Source organism: Setaria viridis, chromosome 2 (assembly GCF_005286985.2).
Source record: "Setaria viridis chromosome 2, Setaria_viridis_v4.0, whole genome shotgun sequence".
NCBI classification, from domain to species: domain Eukaryota; kingdom Viridiplantae; phylum Streptophyta; class Magnoliopsida; order Poales; family Poaceae; genus Setaria; species Setaria viridis.
Window position 1 is genome coordinate 1,784,442 of NC_048264.2, and position 20,545 is coordinate 1,804,986.

At 47.0% G+C, this 20,545-nt stretch overlaps 4 protein-coding genes across 4 annotated transcripts; 2 read left to right on the plus strand and 2 right to left on the minus strand.

The window, feature by feature from the left end:
* Positions 1-438: 438 nt before the first annotated feature.
* Positions 439-2,351, plus strand: LOC117842902 (uncharacterized). Its single transcript, XM_072291732.1, has 2 exons — positions 439-1,548; positions 2,322-2,351. The coding sequence occupies exons 1-2, from the start codon at positions 439-441 to the stop codon at positions 2,349-2,351; spliced, it is 1,140 nt and encodes a 379-aa protein (XP_072147833.1).
* Positions 2,352-7,539: 5,188 nt separating this feature from the next.
* On the plus strand, positions 7,540-8,998 carry LOC117842911 (uncharacterized). The gene is made up of 2 exons (XM_034723432.2): positions 7,540-8,665; positions 8,928-8,998. Exons 1-2 carry the CDS (start codon positions 7,540-7,542, stop codon positions 8,996-8,998), a joined length of 1,197 nt encoding a protein of 398 aa, XP_034579323.1.
* A 3,123-nt stretch (positions 8,999-12,121) lies between these two features.
* LOC117842920 (uncharacterized) lies at positions 12,122-12,732 on the minus strand. Its single transcript, XM_072291733.1, has 2 exons — positions 12,603-12,732; positions 12,122-12,495 (listed from the first exon to the last, which is right to left on the minus strand). The coding sequence occupies exons 1-2, from the start codon at positions 12,730-12,732 to the stop codon at positions 12,122-12,124; spliced, it is 504 nt and encodes a 167-aa protein (XP_072147834.1).
* Positions 12,733-18,014: 5,282 nt separating this feature from the next.
* LOC117842926 (uncharacterized) lies at positions 18,015-19,813 on the minus strand. Its single transcript, XM_072291734.1, has 2 exons — positions 18,687-19,813; positions 18,015-18,020 (listed from the first exon to the last, which is right to left on the minus strand). The coding sequence occupies exons 1-2, from the start codon at positions 19,749-19,751 to the stop codon at positions 18,015-18,017; spliced, it is 1,071 nt and encodes a 356-aa protein (XP_072147835.1). The 5' UTR covers positions 19,752-19,813.
* Between the last annotated feature and the right edge of the window lie 732 nt (positions 19,814-20,545).

Sequence of the window (20,545 nt, forward strand, 5' to 3'; positions counted from 1 at the left end):
GACCATGCTAAGGGTATGGAGGTAGGTCTCGATCATCTCCTCGCGGGAAGGTTTGGGGTCCGGGAACCTCATGGTGATCAGCCAGTGCTTGTAGTCGCGTCCGCACCCGTCAGGATAGAGGGTGATCTATCCGTCATCTGCCACGCCCTCTCAGCCACTTCGCCGCGCCACCGTCGACCGGAACCCCAACCGCGGGAGCATCCAGGGCCGCGGGATGAAGGGCGCCAGCGGCCGGAGGAGCCGGGAGCCGGAGGCGGGTTCGGCCGGGCATAGGAGGGGGAAGGAGGTGGAGGCGGCGGCGGCGAGGGCCCACCAGAGGCGCAGCGCGAGGGCCATGACAGATTGACGGAAGCGGGAGGTTTTACACCAGGAGGTTTAGCAGCTTTCAATCTGAGTAACTGGCAGGTGGGCCGGGTCCCTAATTCTACTTCAATCGCTATGACCGCCTGGCCCGGCCCAACCAAGCACCCAAAGTCCCAAACCCTCGTCGGCCTCCCCGAGCACGAGCGCACCATGGCGAAGCCGCGAGCGCGGGCACCTTCGCCGCCGGAGCTGATGGAGGACGCCGTCGAAGAGATCCTCCTCCGCCTCCCGCCGGACGAGCCCGCGGCCCTCGTCCGCGCCTCCCTCGTCTGCAAGCCGTGGCGACGAATAGTCTCCGACCCCGCCTTCCTCCGCCGGTACCGCCGCTTCCACCCAACCCCTCCGCTGCTCGGCTTCTTCAACGAGTTGTACGGCGCGGCACCCGAGCGCCGCTTCGTCCCCACCACTCCAGCCTCCCCCTTCCCCAAGGCGGCGTTCGACCGCCGGAGTTGGGCCGCCGTCGACTGCCGCCACGGCCGCGTTCTCCTCCAAAAGGAGAAAGCTGGGGGCAACTTCGTTGTTTGGGATCCGATCACCGGTGACCAGGAGGAGCTGCACATGCCCAGCATCACCGGTGACCGGGCAACTTCGTTCTACTCTGCTTCAGTGCTCTGCGCCGCAACCGGATGTGACCACCGCGACTGTCATGGCGGTCCCTTCCTCGTTGTATATTTGGGCAACGATGAGAGCCAGCCCATCGTGCATGCATGCGTGTACTCATCAGAGTCTGGTGCCTGGGTCACCATGGTGTCTGCTCACATAGGCTACAATGACTTTTTTACTGCATATTGTGGCACCCTTATCAGTGATGAAATTTACCAAGTAATAATTGGGGAGGATGATGCAATTTTGAAGTACGATTTGGGCAACCATTGCTTATCTGTGATTGGCCTACCCGACGAGTCAGATGACGGGGGCATTGTCCCCATGCCTACTGAGGATGGTTCGCTTGGGCTTGCCAGCATAAGTGCCTCCTGCCTTCATCTGTGGTCGAGGAAGGTTAATGAAGATGGAATTGCAGGATGGGTACAATGTAGGGTGGTTGACCTGCAGGCACTATTACCCATTGACAGCCCTTGTAAGCGAGCTTATGTGATTGGTTTCGCTGAAGGTGTCGGTGTCATCTTCGTGACCACGGAGGTGGGCACCTTCACTGTGGAGCTCAAGTCAGGGAAGGTGAAGAAGGTAAGTGAGCCTAGGTACTACTTCGTCGTACCCTTCATGACCTTCGGCACTCCAGGTATGGTTCCAGATCTTTGGTTGTTTTTAATCCTGCCCTGGCAGCCTCTCTATGCTGTTGTGATGCTCATTTGTCGATATTTATCTTAATGGAATAAATGATATATGTGCTAGCCTTGTGAATCTTTGGAATTGCAATGTCAGTGTCACATCATATATATATATCCTTGTGAATCTTTGGAATTGCACTGATTAGCATTATCTAATTTTAGTGGCCTTTTAGCTTGTTGCATTAGCACTAGGTGTGAACGTTCCCTACTGTTCCATCTTAAAAATTTGTATATATATAGATCTATGGAACACTAACTTTTTATGCCTGTTACTCTTCGTATTGTACTAGGAGGAAAGTGCCAATGCCAGCAGAGACACATTATTTTTCTTGAGACTATTGTGTCATTCTTGTACATAGATATTAGTTCTGGAAATGAATGGTACCTTTGTCTTTTGAGAGCTGCATATCTAATGATGCAACATCACATCTTATCTAGCTTCGGTCATGTTTAACTTGTCAAGGATAATTCTTATTAGTTATTGGCAATATGTGCAGGAAGTAGTTAGTTTCTTTTGTCCATCGCAATTTGCTGGTTCAATATTTTGATCTCTACTTTTTTTCACTCTTGTAAATTTTAAACAACAGGCATCTCAACTTGTTTCGTCTTATAAATCCATCTATAGTGAGCTATGAAAAAGCTTTAACATGTATGCTTGGTACTTTTCAGATTGTGCTCGCACCAAATTGCCGTTGCTAGAGGAGACAAATTAATTACTGCTGAACGCAAGTTATGGTAGAATCTGATGCATTAGAAATCCATCAGGCTGAGTCTGCTGATGTTTTGCATCTTTCATGGGTTGATGATTTGAAATTCTCTGTATTGTGTTGGTTAGCTTAAATTAAGGAATTGTAAGCCACAGTTGTCAGTTATGGACCCTTATATGTCTGGCCTATCTACCTGTTTATGATCATGACTATAAATACTAAGTTTCATGTTTACTGTTAATAAATAATACTTTGGTTTGTGTTATATTGATGGTTAACAAGTCTGAGCAGAACTGAAAATATATTGGGGTTCTTTATACTGAAAATAAAATGCAGATGCTTTGGTTTAGTTCTGTATATGGAAGGAGAATTGTCGTTTCAGCCTTTTCAGGGCTACACTTGTGAACAAAAAAGTCTCATATTTCAGTCTACTTTTCCTTCTTAATATAATGGTACACACTATGCAGGTCTGCTGCGTGCTTGAGAAAAAAAAATATTTCAGTCCGCTTTCTATGCACTAGGTTGGGGGTTGTCAATAGGACTGCATACTGTTTGAAGAGTCATTTTGTTGACTTGTGGGATTTGCGTTGCCCCATTCTTTGTAAGTCTGTATGTTGAATCAAGAATAATGCATCTGCAGCCTAAAAGCTCTTCCAACTTGTCCGGCATTACCACCATCTAGTTCCCCCGTGGTATTGTGACAAAATCTTCAAATCCGATCCTGGCCTGGCCAATGTGCAACCATGAATTTGCCTGTACCAGCTGATGAATGAATCGGCACTGTGAAGTTGGACTGTGAAGCAGAAACTTTACTTGTTAATGACCATGCATAGGTGGAAATTGGAATGCTACAAAGGTCTCGATCTAGTATTATCCTGTTACCTTGCTTCAGGTTTTCTTTATAATGCATTATGATATTTTTCTGGCATGCTGAGTTGTAAGCTCAATCTAGTATTATTCTGAAAATGCTTCAGGTGTCCCTTTAATTTCCTGTTGAGCGGTTTTAAGTAGAGAATGCTGCAGACTATTATGGTTGTCTTGTCGATTCCATCCCGGTCATATATTGTTGAAAGTTGAGTCAAGAATGGAGTCAAGCTACTGTTTAGTTAATGTTCGATTCGCCTGCATGGAACCCTATTATGTTGAGTATATGTCGTTCCCCTTTCTTGAAAATGTGTTGACCTTCAAGCTAGAGAGTTGTCAAGTTGTAGACACGTTTAGCCTCAGACTTTTTTGGTCAATGGTCATACAGTTGGAAATACGAAGAAGCCATCTTCGAACACGAGTGTGGGCTTGTGGCCACCCTCGCCAGCAGTTTGATGGCAGGATGCAGCGACGTAAACCGAGGGCGGCTTGAGATGCTTGTGTCTGACAAGCAGCATTGGCTCAACTCCTTGCCAGATGCGTGGCAATGTGGCATGGCCTGAATGTGTTGGGTGTGCTAGACGAGTTCTGTCGAAATCCACAAGGACCTCCACAAAACAGCAACCTCCGGAGTTAGCAAACTATAGCCGATGCTCCAACATATTTAAGTTCTGCTAAAAGAGAAGACAAAACACCGCTTGAGCAACCTTGCTGAGCTTGCTCATAGATTGTCCCAAGGGGCCCATAGTTTAGGAAAGTCAAGCTGAAACTGATGCATTATGCCTAGTTTTTCTAGGATGAGAAAAAGGTTAGATTGGTTGTATCAAACAGGAATGAACAGCAGCTCAACCTAGCATAAGCATAAAACATTAAAAAGATTCTCAAATATGAAGGGAACGATGGTCCGAGAGCGGTTGAATTGGGACTTTTTTTAATTTCTAGAACAATGAAAACAAGTCTTAGCCTAGAATTCTAGTGCTGCCCAATCTACAAGTTTGAAAAGGCTTACTTCTAAGCATACTGGCAAGATCAATCTAACAAGGAGAGCGCAGTAATATGACCATCGTCATCCCATGCAAAATTCAAACTAACAAGAAGGAAATCTAGGAAAGAATATGCAACAAAGGAAATAGCTCAAAGAAAATACACAAAAATAAATGCAAGAAATGTAAAAGCGTGGACACAAAGGCACCATTTTTTCACGGTATCAAGGATTTGCCCCCCGCCCCACCCACCCTAAACCACATTGGAGCACCTACTAAGGGCTTTGGTCCCTTAAGTCATAAAGACTCTTGTAAATTTTAAGATAACCCCCTCTCTCCATCTTCGGAATGGCGAGCTTCACACCGTGTACAAGTACTCATTCCTTGGGCTCTCACAATCTCCAAGAGCTCATCAAGAACTTCTTCAATCACCAAGATTGTCTAGGTGCCATCAAACACCAAGAGTAAAGTTGCTCTGACGCTTTGCTCTAATGGGGCGTTGGATGTTCCGGTGCTCAAGAGTTTTCTCCCAGGATTTGTTGCACCATCTTTGCACATATGTTCGATGATTGCTCCAACGTTGACTAGATGAGGGCATCGGATAATACAGTGCTTAAGAGTTAAGAGTTTTCCTTAGGGACTGTTACACCGTATCTGGACATATATCCGTTGATTGCTAGCTCTGACACTAATTGAAGAGAGGCGTCGGATGTTCCGATGCCCTAGGTTTGGATTGTAGCCTCTGTTTGTTGCTTTGGCTATTCAAGAATCAAGGCATCAGATGTTCCGGTGGTTAAGGATTTCCAACATCACTTCAACTATATTGCTCCAACACATGTTAAAATTGGGGCGTCGGATATTCCAGTGCTTAAATTTTTATTGGGACTTATTCAATGCAAACTCTTTTAAGACCCTAGCCTATCTCTTTGTTGTCAAGTGTTATCAGGGTATGTTTGAGCTACCAAATGCTAGAATTTATCAAGTGTACATCTTTTTCGTGGTTAGACTCATGTGATAGCTACTAATAACTCAAAAGCCCTTCTTAATAGTACGATCGAAGAGCTAGAAACTAGAAAACATGTACCACTCCAAAGTGTCCTTCATCTCCTAATGACACTTGTCTCTGGAAAGGTCCTTATGTCCTTTTGCTTGCTTGTCAATTCAATATGAGGGGTCTCATTCCATTTAATTTAAGATGACTCAACCAAGACAAGATATCATTCAAAACAACTTAGTTAGTCGCAAACATACATTTGTCATTTATCACCAGAACACACCCTTACCAACGGTGTGAAAGGGCCTAGATGCTTCAAAATCCATGACCGTGGTGAATACAACCAGGACCAAATTAGTCATCACTTATCAGTGATTTGATACTAGGGAAACATTCTCTAAATTTCAAGAACAAACAATGACACATATTCTATTGCTAGTGGTTTCACTAAATATTGTTTGAAAAATGACTCATGAGCCAAAAAAGGCTATGTTTTTATGAGAAAATGTAAATGGAGAACACGCTCTTAAGCAGTGTCGCTAAGGGTGTGATCGGTTTCTAGATTCGGCCCAGTCAGACCCTTGCGATGCAAGCTTGGCTTGATCGATTGCCTCGAATAACATTTGGGCCTAGTCCGCATCGTGCATAAGGCTTCCTAAGCCTGGCTCCCGACTGAGATGTGGGAACTTTCCACCTATATATCCCCACCGCCGCCGCTCCCACTCTCTCACTCTCCATTCTCTCCCTGAGGTAGGTGAATTTTTCCACACTCCTCTTATCTCTTCTTCCTCTCTGATTATCTCCTTGTTGAATCCCTAAGGCACTAACTCCTCTTCTCTCTCCCGTGTTCTTTATTTTGCAGCGGAGATTTCTCGAGGAGTCTGTGCGCGCAGGCAAGTGAATTCTCCCTTCATCTTCGATTTCTCCATCACTTAACCCTAGATCTCAAGGAGTCGGTGTGTGCAGGCAAGTGATTTCTCCCTTCCTCTTCGATTTCCCATCACTTAACCCTAGAGCACCTAAAGGCACGGGATCCTTACTTTTCACACCTTAAATGTGCAGCTCCGACTGGATCTGAGTTGTTTGGTTGTTTGAATGTAAATAAAGGCAAGAGTTTTGCTTTGGATTTCAATTTATGCTTCTTTCTTATCATTTCCTCAAGATCCCAATGGTTTCCTAATTGGATCTGAGGTTTTCGGTTGTTTGAAGGTTAAAAAAGGCAAGCTCTTTGCACTATATTTCAATTTAGACTTCTCTCTTATCAGTTTTCTGAGATCCCGATGGTTCTACGACTGAATCTGAATTGTTTGGTTGTTTGAAGGTAAAAAAAGGCAAGCTCTTTGCACTGGATTCGATTTAGACTTCTTTCTTGTCAGTTTTTTTTTATCTCGATGGCTCTCCGACCGGATCTAAGTTGTTTGGTTGTTTAAAGTTAAAAAAAGGCAATCTCTTTTTGTCTGAATTCGATTTATACTTCTTTCCTTTTATTTTCCTGAGATCCCCATAGTTAAAATCAATTCTACCTTATGCAAGATTGCAGATCCACCACTTTCCCCTCTGTCCCATCCTCCGTTTTCTAGCATCCTGCTGCTCCTTTTGTGGTAAGAAATTCATAAACACCTTCTCCCAATCTCTCTCCATGAATATTGAGATTGCACATGTAAATGTGTTGTGTGCTCAGATGCTATTTAATGTGATGAAAATGATGTTGGTTTATTGTTTGGTTGTTTGAAGGTAAAAAAAAAAGGCGAACTCTTCGATGGCTCTCGAACCGGATATGAGTTGTTTGGCTGTTTAAAGGGAAAAAAGGCAAGCTTTTTTCTCTGGAATTCGATTTATACTTCTTTACTTTTATTTTCCCGAGATCCTAATGGTTAAAATCAATTCCCTTGTGCAGGATTGCAGATCCACCCCTTCCCCCTCTGTCCTGTCAGCTGTTATCTAGCTTCCTGCTGCTCCTTTTGTGGTAAGAAATTCATAAGCACCTCCTCCCAACCCCTCCTTATGAATCTTGAGATTGCGCTTGTATAAGTTTGCATGCTTTGGACGCTATTTATGTGATGAAAATGATGTTGGTTTCATCTTATGTGGATTTACATGTTGATGATGTCAATGCTGTATTATGTCAAAATCTGAGTATATATGTCCATGCCAATGATTTGTGCCACCATGGCATCCTTGCCCGGCCCCACATGCAGAGTCTCACCTCGGCGTCTCGTCCGGGTCCTCCAGTAGTCTGCACCGTCAAAGCTGGTCCAACCCAAGTAAGGCCCACGGTGGGCCCATAGGGTCCACCCCTCCGCTAGCTCCTCCCCGTCGCGCACCTCGCGGGCGCCGCGATGTCGCAGCCCGAGGCTCGCCGCCGCCGGCGAAGTCGCGAACCCAGGCGCGAGGAACCCCGCTCCCCACAGCAGCTTGTGGAAGACACCGTCGGCGAGATCGTCCTCCGCCTCCCGCCCGACGACCCCGCACTCCTCGTCCGCGCCTCCGCCGTCAACAAGACCTGGCGCCGCGCCGTCGCCGAGCCCTCCTTCCCCGCCAGCTACCGTGCGTTCCACAAGAAGCCCCCCATCCTCGGCATCTTCCGCACCGACGCGATCCTGATCCCCACCACGTCGTTCTGCCCGGCCGCCGCCGGCTACCGCGACTGCCAGGTGCTCGACTGCCGCCATGGCCGCGTCCTCCTCGAGAACCTCGACTGTGGGGACATCGACGTCTGGAACCCCATCACCGGCGACCAGTACACCCTCCCGGAGGCTCCCGAAGATATCTCCCTCGTCTGCAACGGCGCGGTGCTCTGCGCCGCGGCCGACGACGACTGCGACCACCTCGCCTGCCACACCGGGCCCTTCCTCGTGGCCTTAGTGGGCGCCAGCGCTGAAGGGCAGATTCACGCCTGCCTCTACTCGTCGGAGAGCGGCGAGTGGAGCGGGCTGACCTCCATCGACCTCGACTACATCGCGCCGGATCACTTCACCACCACCTGCATCACCGTCGACGTCGTGCCTGCCGCGCTCATGGAGAACGCACTCTACTTCATCGGCGACTTCGGCAATGAGATCCTGAAGTATGAGTTCGATCCGGAGGAGCCGAGCCTGACGGCGATCGACCCGCCGCCGGGCGTGGAGACTTGCTGTGATGGCGTCGTCGTCATGCCGGAGGCGGACGGCAGGCTGGGGTTCGCCTACGTGGAGGCTCACAGGCTCCATATGTGGTCGATGCAGGCAGGCCCTGATGGAAACCCCCAATGGGAGAAGCGCAGGGTCATTCCTCTGGAGTTGCTGCTCCCCCCGATTCGCCATGCGTCACCATATCTGACTGGTTTTGTGCATGCCATCAATTGCATTGTCGTGACAACAGAAGATGAAGTATACACCATTGAGCTCAAGTCATACAAGACAAGGAAGATCTGCAACAAGGACATGTCCTACTCTGGCTTTCTCTTCACTGCTTTCTGCATTCCAGGTAAAATTTGTCTTGCTTCACCATGCTTGGTTAATTCTGATACGTGAGTATTTAGTTACCAGTTCATAATTAGTTTTTCTGTTTGCGGTAAATTGCATACACTCAAGAGGCTGTTGATCTTTTTCATTGTGGCCAATCTGAATATCATAACCCAAAACCTAGGATGTAAACCTTCGTAATTTAGTACATTGCTTGCCAAGCTCTTGCAAATATGAGTGCTGATCTATGACACTTATAACATTTATGCTCGGTTTATTTTCAGATTTTGCATTTGTGCCACCACCGCCACCAGGCCCGCCACCGCCACCACCACCTGCGGCGAATGAGGATTGACTAGGCAAATGGAATGCAAATTCATCACCGTGCGGTGGCGATGCCTTCCAGCGTTTTGTTCCCTATTCAACATTTCAGCAAATCCATCATCCTGCAGAGCTGATGCTAGCTTTCTAGTTTCCAGTACTTTGGTACATCTCGAGAGAGCTTCAGTGAAGAACAGTATCATTTATCTTGGTTCGCTAGGTTTCTTCGAATCAAATTCTATGTGAATTATGAATCAAAAAACTATGTTTAAGTTTCTTGCTGTCGTGAGTTGTTCGGTTTGTGTGTGGTGCCATCCACTAGCAACTGAATGCAAACTGTTTGTTTCTTGAATTGTGGTTCATCAATGGATAATATGGTTTGTTTATGGATTCATCGTGATCGTGATTTAAAATTGTCTTCCATTTTTTATCTTCTGCTTGGTGCAGCTATATTTTCAGTTCTGTTTGACACACAGAGGCGATCGGAATGGTTTGTTTTCTGTTCTGAAAGAAAGTCGATGTGTTTATGTTCCTGTGTTGGCTCGTGAGCAAGAAGCAGTAGTAGTTTCAGCTTTCTGAGCACACTCTTGGAATTGAAAAATGCTAGTCTTTCTGAGCACAATTGGAATTGAGGCAGCCCATGTTGCGCCGGGCATGCTTCCGACGCGGCGAGAACGGCTGTTGTCGTGGCTGCGCTGCCTTGCGGTGCCGCAGCTAGCTGGGCCAGCGTCATTGTGGCGTCTCGGCGCGTCCCCGTGCTCACTCACCGGCGAAGGGCTGTGGCTGCTGGGCACAATCGATCATTTGTTTTTGCATGCTGCTATCAAGCTGCCGCTCAGGAGGCAGTTTATTCATTTATGTCTCAATCCAACCGTTAGCGTTAGAGTGGCTTGTGTTGATGTCTCAATCCGACCGGCTATCGAGTTCTTTTTTGTTTTGAGTTGAGTTGAGTCGGCACTATCCATTGGGAGCTACTTTTGTGGCTTTGTTGTTGTTCCCAATTTGGGATCTCTCTTTTTTTGTGGCTCTGTCGTTGTTGCTAGTTTGGGAGCTCTCCTTGCTAGTTTGGGAGCTCTCCTGCCTGGTTCGTTTCGAAAAAAAAATCATTTATGTCTACGTGATTCATAAGCACCAAAGCAAAACCAACTTTTGTAATGCAAATCGTTCAAGCTTTGACATATAGGAATGTATTTCGATCTGTTACTCCCTGCTCTGTGACCAAGGAGCTGCAAATGCAACAGAGATCGCAAGTTTCTAGCTGCATTTTTGTCGAGCTTCCCTAGAGATACCCATAGGCCTTGGTGGTGAGCCTGAGTCCAAACCTAAAGGTCTACTACACTGCCACTGTTTCTGGGATGCTACTTTTGAAATTCAGCTCAGCCTGAAACAAGGTAAAAGAGTAATATTACCAGATCAACAAGTTACTATAAAGTCATGCAGATGTGTTGCAACAGTGCTAGCTTTCAGAAACTGATTATGGGATAAGCTGGAACGTTTAGACACCTTTCAGTTGAAAGCTAGCAACAGTTGCAGATGCATTTCTGAAAATGCTGAAACTGCCAGTCCACTTGAAAGTTGAAACTGAGAAGCAACCTTGCGTATGAAATTGAACCAGAACTTCAGCACTTTCAGTTCCAAATGCATTTCTGAAAATGCTGAAACTGCTAAAATCCACTTGAAACTGAGAAGCAACCTTGCCTACAGAAATTGAACCATAATTTCAGCACTTTCAGTTCCAAATGCATTTCTGAAAATGCTGAAACTGCCACGGTCCACTTGAAAATGAGAAGCAACCTTGCGTACGGAAATTGAACTAGAACTTCAGCGCTTTCAGTTCCAAATGCTTTTCTGAAAATGCTAAAACTGCTACAATCCACTTGAAACTAAGAAGCACCCTTGCATGCAGAAATTGAACCATAATTTCCGCACTTTCAGTTCCAAATGCATTTCTGAAAATGCTGAAACTACCACAGTCCACTTGAAACTGAGAAGCAACCTTGCGTACAGAAATTGAACCAGAATTTGAGCACTTTCAGTTCCAAATGCATTTCTGAAAATGCTGAAACTGCTATATCCTCGTTCCAGAATGAAACTAAAGCAAAGCGCTCAGATTCACAATACAGCCAAAGGCGAACCATAATGTATGATCAGTTCTAAATGGAGTTGGCAATCATTAATAGAACACAAGAAATGTAAAGATTGGCTGTAAACCTGAAATAAAGTTTTAAACAATGAGAAAGAACATAAGGTCCCTAACTGGCCATGATGGCTTAAACACTCATAAATTAAACTACGACCCAGCAGAATACTAAACATTTCGAAGCATTAGCCCCGCCAGATGCCAACAGCAGCAAATTCAGCTTGATGCACATCTGCTACTATACTTTGCCTTGCTCAACAGTGATTAGTGTGCCTCCGCTGAAGATGGCAACTCGCTGGTAGCACAATCTGAGAGTAACATGCACACAAGTTAAACAGGTGAAGCCTTCGGAATAATTTCATATATTCAGTTTTCAGTCTAGCACCGACACCAACAGACCGGCCAATATTGTCATGGATATTTTCAATATGTTAATATTATTCACTTTCCATTATAGATATCAGCTACACATCCAGAAGTAAGCAAATGCATAGAATCCGTGCAGTGCAGGATTACTCAAAGGAAAGCGCTAGCACAGTACCTGGAGCGTAGAAGCAGCTCATGAACGAGAAAATGGCAGAGTATTCCCCAGGCTCACCCACCTTCCTCTTCCGGCCTGACTTCAGCTCTATCGTGAAGACACCAACATCTGTGGCCACAAAGATGGTACCGAAACGCTCTGCAGCACCAACCACTTCTATGGTGGATGCAAAGGGAATTAGTGTCCGAAGCTCAACGGCCCAGCATCGTACCCATCCTCCACCTACTACCTCTGGATCGACATTCCTGGACCACAGGTAGAGCTTTGAATATATAAGGCCTGCGAAGCCCAGCGAGCCATCCTCCATGGGCACAGCGCCCCCATGGACCTCGTGTTCCGCCGGAGAGCGGATGATGGATAGGCAATTCTTGCTCATGTTGTACCTCAGAATCATGTCACGGGGGACAAGTACAAAGTAGAGATCACCTCCGATAAGCGCGCTAGGCTTTCGGGAGGTGATATTACAGTAAGGTAGATCAGCTGACGCAGTCCAGGCCGGCACCAGCCTCCGATGAGTACAAGTGTGATCGCAGTATATTCCGCGCACGATCAAAGCCGGCTAGGACCACGAGGAACGGGCCACCGTGGCAACAGACGTGGTCACAGCCGTGCACGGTGGCAGCGCAGAGCACCGCCGCGGTGTAGTGCCAGCAGGGGACCCGTGGCTCCGGCAGCCGCTGCCGTCTGCCGGTGGCGGGGTCCCAGACGACAAGGTTCACGCTCTCGCCGGAGGTGTTGAAGAGGATGCGGCCATGGCGGCAGTCGAGGATGCGGCAGCCGTCGTAATCGACGAGCGCACGGTGGGGGAACGGGGAGGGCGTTAGGGTGGAGACGAAGCGGGGCGTGGCGCCTTCACCGCCGCCGAAGGTGTGGCAGTCATATAGGAAGCCGATAAGGGTCGGCGCGCGGTGGAAGACGCTGTAGCGGCGGCGGAAGGTGGGGTCGCGGTGAGGATGCGGCGCCAGCGCTTCCAGACCACGGAGGCGCGTACGAGGGTCGCGGGGTCGTCCGGCGGGAGGCGGATGAGGATCTCCTCGACGAGCTCGGCCATCAGCTCCGACGGCTGGCGCGGCCGCTGCGGCGCCATGGCGCGCTCGTGGGCGATGGAGCGGCACGGGACGAGGCAAGGCCGCGAGGGTACGGGTGGGTAATTCCGTAATTGTTGACACCGTATTTTGGGTAATTAAAATCCAGAGTAAGAAAAGACATCAGCTTGATGGGATTGGCCAAATAGAAAAGAGGTAATCAAAATATAAAAAGTGCACGTAAGGAGGACATGGCAACAAAAGTGGTGCACGGAAACTCAAAGGAAATAATTGGAGTACAAGAAGCTCAGATACGGCCACGTGATGGTACTTGTAGGCCTATTGGAAGTAAATATTTTCAATTGCCTTGGCTGAGACAGATTCAAGGAAAAGGAAGTTTCATTACCAAGAACTCTACGGGAAATTAGAGTTTATGTATATGTTAATATTTTCTTTTGTTTAGATATTTATTGTTAGACAAGTTTTGGTACAGCTCAACCAGTAGTCACTAGTCTAGGGTATAAATATGCACCCCTGGCCAATATTCGGCTTGTTTTTGATGTTACTCAAGTTACCGAACAGTTTAGGTCTGGCTAGATTGTCTTCATCGACTCCCTTGCTTTGTTTAAATGTTCACAGTTATTAGATTGTATCGGCTGATAGACTTTGCATGCTTTTATTACCTTATATGCTAGGTTCGATAAATCTTTACCCTTGCCCCTCGCATTACTAACCGTCAGGCATCTGACGTCAGCGTGCTACCATTGAGAGCCGATACTTCGGTCGGATCTTATCCAAATCTCACGGAAGCATGATGACGTCATTGAGCTAATAGTGGCACATGCGAGGTCTTGCTACCGCGAGACTAACTGTTAAAATTAATGGGTTGAAATTAATCCCCTCTCACCGTGTTACCTTCTATAACTTCAATTCACGGTCAAGAGACTTGTTACCGTAATAGACATTGATTAGATAAGCGGAGGCAGTCCAGGCACCAGACTCCGATGAGTACAAGTGTGATCATAGGATATTCCGCGCACGATCAAAGCCGGCTAGGAGTCTAGGAGAGTACAACACATTTTGCCACTGATGAGATTTAGCCATCACAGATTACAGATTACAAACGTGCTGTACTTACGTCATCTCAAGCCGGCGCCAACCTGTTTTCGGCATGCTACTGTCAAGCTGCCACTAATGACAAAGGGCTCAATTCCATCAGTAATCCCTTGATTCGATTAAATTGAGCTTTCCTCTTCATGTTAGCATATTGCAGAACTGATGCTTGCAGTTTGTTTCAGTTAGGCAGCAGAATCAAATTCGATTATATGTTTCAGCACTAGAGTACAGCGTATGTCATATCCAACCTGATAAAGCATGTCAAAATGTCATGAGGGATTCACCACCTCTCTTGCTGCTGATCACAAGGCATGATCAGCAGCACATCAACAGGTCCCTTTGTCTATCTGCTCTTTTTCGTCAGTTGCAACAGGTCCATTACAGAAGCTAATTCTTGGACAAGCTGTAATGGTTAGCTCCCTTTCAGATGAAAGCAAGCAACAGTTGCAGATGCATTCTGAAATTCCACAGGTAGAAAATGGGGCGACATTGCTCCTACAGTCGGCTTAAAACAGTATGCGATTGGATGACATGCATTCCAAATGTATTCCTGAAAATGCTGAAACTGCTATACTCATTCGGTCATTCCAGAAGTGAAACTAGAACCGAAGCACTCAGAATCATACTTCAGTTAAAAGAACAACAATGTATCATCAGTTCTGTGGAGTTGACAATCACCTCATACCACTAACAAAAGTAAAGACTTGCAGTAGACCTGAAACAAGATTGACTACAGTAAACCTGAAACAGTCTTCACAGACATGATCATTACCAACTAGAGAAGAACAACATAAGGTCCCATAACTGGCCATGGTCACTTCCATATATTAAGCTACCCATAGAAGATTAGACATTTGAAAGCATCAGCCCTGCCATATGCCTACAGAAGCAGACTCATCCTGAAACTCTGGTGCTAGTATACTTCAGCTTGCTCAACAATGATTAGTGTGCCTCCGCTGGCGATGGCAATATGCTGCTACCATACAAGTCAAAATTGGTTTCATAGCTCTGATTTTTAAGAAGAAATAGTGGACATTTCCAGTTGTCTAGTATTCAAAAGGAGACTAAAAGATGTACAAAGCAAAAGGCCATCATTAGCTTATGATTATTGAGTTCAATTTCAAAGGGTGAGAGGTTCAGAATAAGCCATAGGAGATCAAAATGAGCGATCAACAACTTCTGGTTTGTGAAATAAGGTCCACTACTTGCTAGTACAGGACATCCTGCCGATTTCCAAGAAACTGTTTAATAATTCAAACATAACAACAACAAGTGTGGTATTCCAATAATGTAACATCTATTCAGACTGCTCTAACATCAAGTCATCAACCAACATTTCCATGGATATTTTCAATATGTAACTATTGTTTACATATATAGATATCGATCTACAAATCAGAACTAAGCAAATGTGAAGCTGTAAAGTGCAGGAATACATCTAACTAAAACACCAGCACAATACCTGGTGTATAGAAGCTCATGAAGGGGAAGACGGTATAGGGTACCAAAGAAGGCTTTGCTACCTTACTCACCTGGCCTGACTTGAGCTCTAATGTGAAGACACCAACATCTGTGGTCACAAATATGATACCGAAGCCTTCTGCAGAACTAGCCACTTTTATGCTAGAACTACGCCTAAAGGGGATCAGTGTCGGCTCAAGTTCAATGACCCTAAATTGTACCCATCCTGAAACTACCTCAGCATTCCTAGACCACAGGCAGAGCTTTGAACATAGAACACCGGCAATACCCAGCAAGTCATCCTCCATTTGCATGAGGGCAATGCCTCCATGGGTATCGTGCTCCACTGGAGGGTTGATGATGGATAAGCAATTCCTCCCCAAGTTGTACTTGAGAATTGTGTCCCTTGGGACTATTACAAGTAGATATCATCTCCGATAAGCATGCTATGCTTACGGTTGGCAAGATAAAAAATGTGACCTAGATGAGAAGATGCAATCCAAGCACCAGCCTCCGATGAGTACAAGTGCAACCACAGTACCTGGTTGTAGCCCACCAAGACGACGAAGAATGGGTCACCACGGCAGTCGAGGTGGTCGCAGCCGCGCACGGCACAGAGCACCGCCACATTGTAGGCCCCAAGCTCGACTGGGGGCTCTGGTAGCCTCTGCTGTTTGCCAGTAGTGGGGTCCCAGACCACAAGGTTCCCACCCTCGACGGGGTTTTCAAAGATGACGCGACCATGGCATCAGTCGAGTACGCGCCAACCGGCGCAATCATCAAACGTGTGCTAGGAAACGGGCAGGGTGTTATGGTGGGGATGAATCGTGGCATGTGGCCGACACAGGCAACTATGTGATTGTGAAGGAAGCCGAGCAGGACGGTGCTCGGTGGAAGGCGCAGTAGCAGCGGCCGAAGGTAGGGTCGGAGAGGAGGCGGCACCAGGGCTTGGAGATGAGGGAGGCACGCGTGAGGCACGCGGGGTTGTCCGGTGGGACGCGGAGGAGGATCGTCTCCTCGACGAGCTTGGCCATCAGTTCCAATGGCTGGCACGGCTATGGCGGTGCCATGGCGCCCGCTGGAGGGCTGTGGATCGATGACGATGCGAGCCGAGGTGGGGCAGCTGATTTCGGAGGAAAAGGAAGCACGCGCGATGGTGGGGAATGAATGGAGGGTTGGCGGCAGGGAGAGGGAGGAAGGGAAACTAGGTTTAGCATTTTGGAGTTAATAATCTGACTGATGGGACTCCTGTACAAAGTTGCAAGTGAGATGGGCTGAAGGCATGCGAGAAGGGAAAATGGGTTTGGATTACTCGGCTCCATGTATATCGACGGATAGTTAGATGTGCTACTCACATATACCGACGAATGGTTGTATGGCATATCTAAACACTATACCGACCAATGGTTCCGTGGGATAACTTGAAGTACTGACGAATGGTCTGTAAGGTACCTATAGCGACGAACTATTAATCGCTACTGACGTACTTATACTGACCCTTGGGTTGTGGTATAGTGGGTTTGGGTGAGGAGGAGAGAAGATGGCAAGGAGAAAGGATAGGAGGGTTCGACCTGCTGCCCGATCTGGTTCGACCAAGTTAAGCTCTGCACAAATTTGAGAGATGACGACAATGCGGTTGACTTTACCATCGTCACTCTCTTCTTGTTCAGTTGTTCTAACTCAGGTTGCTCACTTGCGCATAAAAATTGTCAAAATTTATATTTTGCTATCCATTGCAACAATGATGTTCATGATCTACAACAGAGGAGATTGCATTTTGCATCGGTGAGTGGTTTGAGGTTTCAGAAAATACATGTTGATCTACAACAGAGGAAATTGCATTTTGCATTGGTGAGTGCTTTGAGGTTTCAGAAAATACATATTTATGAAATTCTAGTGCAGTCTTATAAACGACTAATACTGTCCTCAGAAACCAAATAAATTTGAGCATCACGCTGGCATTCGATGGCTTGTTGTGCTGCTACCACTCAATACTGTCCTCAGCAGCTGGCACCACGGGGAAGCGGCGAGGGGAGTGGACGGAGGAGGAGGAAGGCCTGGAGCGCACTGATGGCGGCGGCGGCGAGGTGGGAGGCGCGTGACTTGCGGTGGAGGCAGCGGCATCCAAGCAAGGAAAGAAAGGAGGGGGCGGATTGAGGGAGATGGGCGGCGTGATTGGTGGGCCGGATAGGCGTGAGTACGGCGGGTGGGTAGCTGCTGGTGCAGTGAAAAAAATAGGCACGATTTGGCATAAACATTTTTCATCATCCAAAAATTACGTCCCCCTTTCGTCAATCCTTTTCGCCCACCCTGGCCTGCCATGTGGGTTCTCTATGAGGGGTGGGGGGGATTTTAGTCTGGGTGAGAATTGTTTTCAATTCTCTCGTTTCTTATATAGTATAGATATATTCCTGATAAATCAGCCATCCTCAATCCAGAAATGAAAATTGAACAGAAGCACTCAAATTCAGTTGTTAGTCAAAACAACCACAATGCATCTTTCAGCTCAAAGTGGAACTGTCAACCATCAAATTAACTGAAGCACTCAGATTCATTCTTCAGTCAAAAGAACCACATTAGTTCCAAGGAGTCTTCAATGAGACACTAACCAGAGTAAGATTTAACTACAAATTTGAAACATAGTCCTCACAGCCAGCCAGCCAACTAGAGAAGAGAAACATAATATCTACAACTGACCATGCATGGTGGCATACTCTTTAAACAAACTAATTAAACTACCCAACACATTAATAAACCTTCCAAAGCATCAGCCCTGCAAAATGCCAACATTAGCAGACTCAGCTTGATGGATTTGTGAACTGTCCAGAGTGTAACATAATTTGGGCTCAGTAGTGATTAATAATCTGCCTCCGCTGGAGATGGCCATTTTCTGCTAGATAATCTGAAAATCGGAAAGTACCAAGCAAAAGAAAGTTAAAATTGTTTCAAGCTCTATATACGATCTTTTAAGATGAAACAGTACAGAGCACCTACTGTGTATATAATACTTACACGGATAGTATATGAATGAATAAACCAAAAAGGGCTACAAAGAAAATTAGCTAATGATTTATCAGAATTTACAAAAGTTCACAAGCTAAGGTTGAGTTTTGTGATGTGAGTTTCAGATTTTCCAAAGAAGAGACTTCAAAATATCACATCAATAACTTGCGAGTATAATTATTAAAAAAATCAACTACTAATTCCTAGGCACATCTTTGAATATATCAAGAAGGGTCCTTAACAAGTTGAACACGACCAGAATGAGATAGAATCTGATAACAACACATTGTCAGATGTTTCTGTTTTCGCAAGTACAGGTGTCATTTATTTATGTACAAGTAAATATCCACATATATATATAAGAACAGCGTATATAGAAGCAGAAGCTATACACTGAAGAATTAGCTAGGTAAAGCAAAGAGCTAGTAAACCTTACCTTGGTGTAGTAGCTCATGAAGGGGAAGACAGCGTCATAGTGCCCTGGCTCACTTATCTTCTCCACCCGTCCTGAGTTGAGTTCAATTGTGAAAACTCCGACGTCATTGCTCACAAACATAACATCCCCACCCTCCTCAAAACCAACTACGCATGCTTGGTTGAAGGATTCAGGGATCAATGTCTCAAGCTCAATGACTGCGCGTTGTTCCCACCCAGCACTTACCTCCGTATCCACATTCTTTGACCACAGGCAAAGCTCTGAGCCCCTAATGTCGGCAAACCCCAGGGAACCATCCACCATTGGCATGATTGCAAAACCTCCTTCATACGAGTGCGATGCCGGCGCGTCGATGGTGGACAGGCGATTCTTGCCCAGATCATACCTCAGAAGAGCCGTGCTAGCAGAATCTAGCCTGAAGTAGATATCATCTCCGATAAGCGTGCTCGGCTTTCGTGCGACATGGTGACGCAGATCTTGATGAGCAGATAGCTTCCAGGCACCAGCCGCCGACGAGTACATCTGCACCTGCATCACACTGCCAGTAACGTCCAGGGCCGTCAGCAGCACAAGGAACGGGCCGCCGTGGCAATCGAGGTGGTCGCATCCTCGCACGCCGCAGATCACCGCCGCGCCGTAGAGCAGACGCAGGATCGGGGGATCCGGCAGGAAGTGGTGGCCGCCGGTGACGGCGTCCCAGACGACGAGGCTGACTCTGTATCCGAAGATGTCGAAGAGGACGCGGCCATGGCGGCAGTCGATGACGGACCAGTCGCGGCAACCGAGCGCCGGCTGGGGGATTGGGGAGGGCGCCACGGTGGGTACGAAGCGGGGCTCGGCGACGGCGCCGTGGGCGTAGTGGTCGTGGAGGAAGCCGAGCAGGGGCGGCGCGCCGTGGAAGGCGCGGTAGCGGCGGCGGAAGGCCGGGTTGGAGAGGAGGCGGCGCCAGAGCTTGCAGACGAGGGAGGCGCGCACAAGGGACGCGGGGTCGGCCGGCGGGAGGAGGAGCAGGATCTCGCCGACAATGTCCGCTACCAGCTCCGGCGGCTGCCGGGGCGGCGCCATGGCTCCAGCGCCGATCCGCCGGGTCGATGGTTCAGGGTACTCGAGAAATCGAGTTGGTCCAATTTGACCAGATTTCGTTGGTCTGGTTTAAACATCAACCTCCAACAGCAAGGAATTCCGAGGGTGGTTGAGATTTCGTAGGCAGTTTGTTTGGATTTTTGCCGCCCAACTGAATGAGCAAGTTTTTCCCCAAACCCGGAACAAAAGCACATGCGAGAATTCTGCCATGATGACATATGTGTTTCAGCTACGGAAGCTCAGTTGCGTTTAGATCGGAAGAATCCAGAACAGCGTACGGCTGGAAGTTCAGAGCGGCATACTTTGTCATCGTCACTCTGCAGCTGCCGAATCTCCACTCCAAGAATTATCACATCTAGGAATCAACACAGTCAACAGGCTTGAATCATATATCTCTTATGTAAATTGGCAGCTGCTCCATAGCCACAGCTAGGATGTGGAATCGATATGATTTAGAGCAGTAATGCACTATATTTGAAGAACACCAATAATATTTCAGGACTAAACTTGCAGCTGCAGATACATTTCCTAGTAGCTGTTCACCGCAATATTTTGGGGAAAAAGAGACTCATTGTCGTTGATCTCACCGACTGATGAGGACATCACATGCTTGGATACAACCATATTGGCATCTTTTGACTCCGAGGTGAAACAATTCTTTATTATAATTATATGTGACACATTTGATGAATTGATGCTGCACCATGATGTGTATTCGTTGTCAATTTCAGAAATACATACATGGATAAAAAATAGTGTTAAACACACATGGAAGG